Raw genomic sequence first — 7,209 nt, 5'->3', positions numbered from 1 at the left:
ATTAAGGAATGATTATTATTTTCTGTCAGTGGCATGAAGTATAACATTTATTTGAACTAGGTAGGCCTATTTACCATTGCTATTTTGTTTTGGTTGTGTTTTGATTTTATAAGAGGATAGTAATCCACAACATATATCATCGAATTGCTAGTAGGTCTACACATTCAGCAAACAAAAATCTCCTAACAACCGCTAGCTGCCCATTCCGCACTGTATGACACTGTTTTTGCAAAAAAGCATCTGCTAACGAATCTAAACAAAAACATAAATACAAACAAACGCGAAATCCCTGACTGTGCCTTTAACATAATAAGTAAAACTGCAGTTCTGAGTGGTATAAGTATAAACATACAGATATGACTCCTGAAATTACTTGAGACATCACACATGGTTGCAATTAGACATATAGTAAGTGTGCAGATACAGAAAAACGAGCATGTCACAGTGGTGTACATTCTAAATCAAGCACTATATGATGGATATGTGGGGCATAGGACTTCACATGCTCAATGTGCATAATACGAGTCCTCCACGCCCCTCCAGCCAAGTCTGTCAATAGTTTAGCACACCGTGTGGCTGTGTCCTCTGCCCAGGTCCTCCATGCTTCTCTGTCTCTGTGGCTGCCCCGGGGAGCGTTCAGCGAAACCCGCGTCTTGTTCTCCCCCTCAGCGGCGATTTGTTCATCTGCGGCGGGCAGAGCAGCTTGACGCCTGGTGTCTGTGCTGGGCACTGCCGAGCTGACGTTCTGGTGGATGTGCAGGACACCACCCGTGTCTCTCCTCAGCAGACGGCAAGCCACGGGCCAGCCCTCCTCTGAGCTGGGGATGAGGCCCAGATTAACCCGGTCTGCTAGGTCCTCCAGGGGGAGCTGCAGGAGGACAGTGATGACATGGCCTGTCAGCTTTTAGGTTAGATCTCAATCATGATGTGGCCATGACTTACAATCTTTTTGCGATCAGAAATTTGCCATAGTGCCTTTTCTGACTTATTAGGATATTACAAAAAGACATTTCTGATATTTGCGATGACAATGATACTACTTTGCAATATATTTTCTTTTCAAATTAGATGAAAATGGCAAATTAACTAATCATCAAACACTCAACATGAAAACATGGAGCCCAAGCTAACTAACACTCAAAGGGAAACCTTCCCTTGACAACATTCACCACCAATGGGCATACTGCTTTATGAAAATTACAGTGGAAAGAGCTTATAAAATTACAGTGGAAAGAGCTTATCAAAAGATATTTATCAGCCGCAATAACTAAACTGGAAAGGCAAGATGCAAATAAATAACAAGTTCATGGATTGTATTTCCAAGGAAGACTATAAAGTGATAGAAATAAAGTGCACTGTAAATCCCTTGGGGGGGAAAGCATCTGAAAGGTAAATTTAATGTTAATGTAAATGTATTTCATAATTAAAACTGTTGACATGTTTTACTTTTCTGTTATCTCCCTGGTGGACAGTACAGCGGTCTGACACTTTGTTTAACTGCAGGTTCCTCTTCAGAGCTTTCACAGCATCTGGGTTCCACTCACACGCATGGACGTGAGCAGCACCTGCGTGCACCAGGTAAGGAAGGGTGAAATATCCAATACCTGTAGAAGTGAGTGAGAAGATCATGTCAGTTAAAGCATTAAGCACCAGAGCCAATGCAAACACAAACACAATTTCAAGCTGATTAAAAGCACCGTTCAACACCATGTGGCTATAATGTGTTACCTGCATACAGATCCACAACAGTTTCTCCGCTGCAGTTGAAAGAGGCTATTCTCAGTTTCTCAGTGATATTCCCAAATGAGAACATACACTTGGTAATGTCAAACTCATACCTGAAATATAAAGGAGTATAGACCAATGTTATAAATAAATTAATATTTTACATGACTTTTAACACTAGCATTTTGACCTTGTGTTGTAGTCTGAAAATGTAATTATCATTGGATTAGAATTCCGAAAATCTGAGATACAGTACATTAGAAATAAATTTGGGTGACCGGATCAACGTACAATAAATGTCCACGTATCTCTCTCCTATTTTTTTTTTAAGTAAGCACCTCTTGTTTATCTGTGAAATAGAAAATCAGAGTCTATATCTCTGTGTGAACTGAACTGAGACATCTATTCTTGGTTTTGAACATTAAGTAGTTCAGATAGGAAAAAAGGTAGTTTTACCTTATCTTATTGTCCACATGTGTAACATGGCTGTCTCCCAGCAACATGATCACTAGTGGAGTTCTGAAGCAATCCTTTGAGATCTGTTTAATTTGTGCCAGGCGCTTTGCACCCAGGCCATGAGCAACTGTAGACCACAACTCTATTCCTACAGTAAACAAAAATTCAAATAGAAAGAATCTGCATACAACAAATCACACCAGAATCAAACTAGCTACTAAAATAAACACATTATCATCAAGGTTGATGTGAAGGGACAAAAGGTTAAAAGTAAGATTATGTATAGGCCTAAGTTAAAACTCTGAACTTTGACTCACCTATATTTTTCCATGCAGGTAGAGTGAAGCAGTTTTCTCCGATAACAACCAAATCTCCATGGCGCTGCCAGCTTTGAGGTAGGTCACTCTTCAGATCCTCATTCCAGCGGACTCCATGAGATGACAGCTGATCCTGTAGAGCCTCAACAAGTTTCTCACTACAACACTTTGCTTTTTCCTTCTTGGATGGCTGGGCCTGTCAGGAAATAGCAACACAAACACAACACAATGAAAAGATCTTGAACTTCATATTCCACAACTGAGATGTACAAAGTAAACAATGCACATGTAGCCTAAATTGATTTAAATTATGCTTCAATTATTCAATTATTTAATTTATTATACAAAAATAGTTTAAAATTACACTAATTGGGTTTCCATTCATTTAATTCGCGCATTCATTAAAATGAAGAAAATTCGCATCTGCGTGCGTTTCCATCCACGGTGATGGGCTAATTAAACATGGACAATCTAATGAAGTGCTTAATTAGATACCGCTGCATCGGCCCACCTGGATTTGCACAATTTCACACATGCTACCGTGGGCCACACTGCACTGAAGAGTTGATAGATCCAGCTGTGGCAATGAGGATGGCACGATTGGCAAGGTCACTGTTCCATCCGAGTGCTTCTGTATGCTGTATCTCAGGTCCAAGGCACCTTTACTCTGCAAGTGTTTTCTACAAGGAGGACATGAACAACTGAATTATTCTCTCTTTAGCCCCTTCCTTCATTTTACTGGTAAACCTTCCAGCAGCTGGTTTGAGCTCGGCTAACTTGCATTGGAATAGGTCTATACGAAACGGCTATTGCCCTGCACGTCTGGAAATTCGCCCACTTTGCTCTATCTTGTCAGAGGAATTCACATACCTAGGTATAACCTTTGCATTGTAAAACGTTTAAGCAAGTAACGGTAAAACAACCGCAGTTAGCCTGACTAGCATAGCTAAATGGATGGGCTGACTGAGTTACTGACCTGCAAAGCTGGCCGTATCTTTGAGGAACTTTCAACGAAGGTACCATTTTCATTTTCTACTTTAAATTAATATGCATAACACCAATGATGACAAAAAAAAAAAACACGAATTCCATTCTACAGACAATGAGTGGTCGTAGTTTCAGCAACGTCCTCCTGAGCTAGGAGAACCACTGTTTCTGTAGCACCTAAACCCGGAACATAAACAGTGCTGCACACGTGGGGTTTATCTCGAATGAGAACTTTTTAGTCTCAACTGGCACGCTGCTTCAATTTTCTTCTCAGATTTTTTTTTCATATTTTGGTCACAATTTCATCAATTTATGCAAGCTAGATTAGGAACATTGGACCTTTATTGCGGTTTTCCTCACTAGGCGGAGACATTGCATACGACATCAAAATTCCTCGAGTTATTGTAACGATTTATTTTGGCAGTAGATAAATGTAAGAGGTGGGATAATAACGACAACGTACATTAAGCAGTAGCCTACCCGATAGACCTAAGTCGGAGTTGGGCTACTTGCCAATTATATGTTACATTGTTGCGTGTTTTATATATTGTATCAACCATGGAAACCGCAATATTGTACCAATCATGGGAATGTTACATGCTAGCCTACATATTCTCAGAGTAAATTCTCGGCTAAAATCTAACTTCATGATTGAGAGTAATATATTTGAAGCTTGTTAACAAGAAAATGGTAAAAGGTGGTTAGTGCTAGACAAATGAGGGGGAAATGAATATTGTAGGGGGAAATTACAGCGTGTTCCCACCCCAACAATCATCACCAAATCCCAGCACACACAACAAACTCAAGTATGCTTAAAAAGTACATGTTCAGGAAGTAGAGAGTTTTTAATAAATTCATGAAATTACGTATATCCTGTTCCCTACCAGATAAATAACTTATGTAAGTCTCACCGGTGCAGAAATAATGACAAAAAAAACCAACAAAATGGCATGATGTCAATGCATCGTAGGCCTCTCTAGGTGCATAAGGAATGAGCTTTTATGTAATGCCACAGTATGAACAAGTCTACAAATGTGTTATTCTAGAATAGTATTGTTCAGGAATATGGCCTCCGAATCTGCACTGAAGGAACTTTGTTTAATAGTTACAGGAAGGTCATTTGAGGGTAAATGTGTTTTATCATATTGTATATGAGTAAATTATAAAAACAGTTTTGAGTGATTGTCATTATTAATAATAAATTAATAAATTATTAGAATATTTAATATTATCATCTTTGTTTTACAGGGTGAGGGCTGAATCCAGAAGAAATGTGACATTCACTGATGGTATTTATTGGTATACAAGTGGGAATCTATAAGACACAGTTAGTTATCTTACATTTAGTCATAATTACTTACAGTGCAAGCTTATTACATTAATCAGTGAATTAGCTGGCAGAGGAAAGGACATTTCCTGGATGTAGTTTGATTGGATAGAATAAAAAATGATGCTCTGATAATTATAATTATCTGATACTGATAATTACCTGTGACTGATAATTGATAGGTAGTATCTTTCTCACCCCTGGAAGTCATTTATGCATTTATTGTATTGGGTTTATTAAGTCACTTGGTTTGATCTCAACTGAATCCCTCTCCCATCAACAGGAATGGGATGGCACCTGTGACATATGAAGTTAAATTGACGACACCAAAAACAATTTGACTCTGGGACAGCCCTAAGCTCTCGCAAACTTAGCAGGAGTGTGCCTCAAAGTCTGTGAGTGGGGACACTAGGGGTTAGGCCTTTTAGTCCATGAGCCAGGGGGGTTGATCGGTATCATCGGGGGGACAAATGCTATCATTGTTTTTTGGCAAGGTATACAGCCCTAGTACTAGAAAAATCACGATAGCAGTGCAGGGGTGGTAGCGAAATCATCAATTTTTTCAGCTCATGAAGTTACTAACCCCCTAAGATAAATTCCGTTTTTAAAATCTGGTGTATATCTTGTTTGTGCTCATGGTAGGGATATTGTCAATATTCTATAATATGGTGCTTGGTATCATTGGAAAGGGGACCTTTTAGGCTTTCATTTAAGCCCAGTGCTGAATCTGTCTGACAAACACAGGCGCCACATGACTTCTTTAAACCAGAAATAACACACATTTTCTCACAATTTCCTAAACTGTATGCTTTCTTTTATCCCTGTGGCTTGAAAGAACACCAGGGACACAAAACTCAACAACTTCAATACTCAAGGCACTCTGATGATTCAGAAAATGTACAATATATAAAATATAGTCATACTATTTATTTGTGAGAGCCTTAAATTAGACTTGTGTGGCCAGCACAAGTCTTCAAAATAGAATGGAGCCAATAGAATGGACAAATAGAATACCCTATTAGTCCAGGGCCAAATGGCCTAGTTTTTTAAGATACCTCCACCCAATTATTTTATTAATTAGAATACAATAATTACATTAATTATTTTATTAATTACAATACAATAATTACATTATTTGCTTTGTCACATATATCTTTGGAAGTAATGATCAGAAACTCACCAAATTTGGACTGTATGTTCCCAGGTCGTGGCCCATACAATGAAGTGATAAATTAACCATTTTTATTTAACACACACACACACAAATCACAAAGGGGGTCTGATCAGATTTAGAATCGTAGAGGCCTCAGATTTGGTGGCCATTTATTAAAGAAAAATCTGACACATATGGGTTTTGTTAGGTGAAAAGAGATTGAAATCAGAAACTACCAACTATACAGTTAAATATTATACCATAAATCAATGTCATTTTTCACACACTCATGAACATATCCCTTAAATATATAAATAATTAAAAAAATATAAATTTTGGCTCCTGCAATACCAAATTGTATCATATGCAAGGTCATGTATTGTGACATTTTTATCCAAAGCGACAAAAAAGGGAACAATAAAGGTACAGTGCGACTAGGACATGTTAGTGTAGCAATAAGCACTACTCGCATAGAATGGGATAACCGTTCAATGCTAGATTAAGCATGCCCAATTGTTTGTAGTGCTAGCAGAGGAGGTACCCTCGAAAGAGTTGGGTCTTCAGGAGGTTATTGAAGATAGTGTAGCACCCACCTGTGTGATGCACGGCAGCCATTATGCGCCAGAACGCTCACCACACACTAGCTTGCAGCCTCCATTGATTGGATTTAAGTAGACAAGAAAGCGGCTTTTACAGGGATGTCTTACATACTTAAAGCCCCACCGTGCTCCACAGATGAGCAGGTATGTTTTGAAACCTATGGGTTTCACCCAAACCCCCCCCCCCCCCCCCCCCCGAATGGAGAAGCCCTTGGCTGCAGTGTGCAGATACTTGCCTGGATGCAAGAAAATACTCCGTTTGCAGAGTTTTTTTGGATCCACTAGGTGTCACTACAGAGCAGTGGACCCTGACATTCTTATTTCAAGGGACAGAATCACATACAGAGCTGGACATGATACGTCCTCAGATGGAAAGCCTAGACCTATAGAATGAGGTGTAACATTCCCAATTCCCATTCACTTCGCAAAGACAAGAATAGGGTGACAGAAGTGTTATAGGAGATTGATGCAGTGGATGCAAAAATGAAAACAAACTAGAACATACAGTTATGATTTAATAATGCATCACAGTTTGGTTTTGCACATTTCTTTCTGATGAAAAATATGTTTGACACTCTCAGTGGCATAACAATAAAGTGCATTGCTTTTGCTCTTAAGTTTAAATCAATGTGTTATGCCTCTGTG

At 38.9% G+C, this 7,209-nt stretch overlaps 1 protein-coding gene and 1 long non-coding RNA gene across 3 annotated transcripts; one reads left to right on the top strand and one right to left on the bottom strand.

The window, feature by feature from the left end:
- Nucleotides 1-391: 391 nt before the first annotated feature.
- Nucleotides 392-3,686, bottom strand: trmt12 (tRNA methyltransferase 12 homolog). 2 transcript variants are annotated; one of them, XM_042073948.1, is made up of 7 exons: nucleotides 3,475-3,686; nucleotides 3,010-3,178; nucleotides 2,499-2,694; nucleotides 2,182-2,329; nucleotides 1,729-1,838; nucleotides 1,447-1,604; nucleotides 392-868 (listed from the first exon to the last, which is right to left on the bottom strand). In XM_042073948.1, the coding sequence occupies exons 1-7, from the start codon at nucleotides 3,525-3,527 to the stop codon at nucleotides 440-442; spliced, it is 1,263 nt and encodes a 420-aa protein (XP_041929882.1). In that variant the 5' UTR covers nucleotides 3,528-3,686; the 3' UTR covers nucleotides 392-439. The 2 variants fall into 2 exon arrangements, with proteins under 2 accessions (XP_041929882.1, XP_041929883.1); XM_042073949.1 differs by lacking the exons at nucleotides 3,010-3,178; nucleotides 3,475-3,686 and adding an exon at nucleotides 2,863-2,995.
- On the top strand, nucleotides 3,172-5,603 carry LOC121694039. The gene is made up of 3 exons (XR_006025655.1): nucleotides 3,172-3,514; nucleotides 4,734-4,774; nucleotides 5,096-5,603. It is a non-coding gene; the product is annotated as an uncharacterized LOC121694039 (long non-coding RNA).
- Nucleotides 5,604-7,209: the final 1,606 nt, after the last annotated feature.

Source organism: Alosa sapidissima, chromosome 20 (assembly GCF_018492685.1).
Source record: "Alosa sapidissima isolate fAloSap1 chromosome 20, fAloSap1.pri, whole genome shotgun sequence".
NCBI classification, from domain to species: domain Eukaryota; kingdom Metazoa; phylum Chordata; class Actinopteri; order Clupeiformes; family Clupeidae; genus Alosa; species Alosa sapidissima.
This window is presented reverse-complemented; position numbering and strand designations above follow the sequence as displayed.

Coding starts and splice junctions, on each gene's coding strand:
- trmt12 (XM_042073948.1), bottom strand. CDS start 3,527: ATGAAAATGGTACCTTCGTTGAAAGTTCCTCAAAGATACGGCCAGCTT. Junction 2,330..2,498: donor ACCTGCATGGAAAAATATAG/GTGAGTCAAAGT, acceptor TGTTTACTGTAG/GAATAGAGTTGTGGTCTACA. Junction 869..1,446: donor ACCAGGGAGATAACAGAAAA/GTAAAACATGTC, acceptor GTCCTCCTGCAG/CTCCCCCTGGAGGACCTAGC.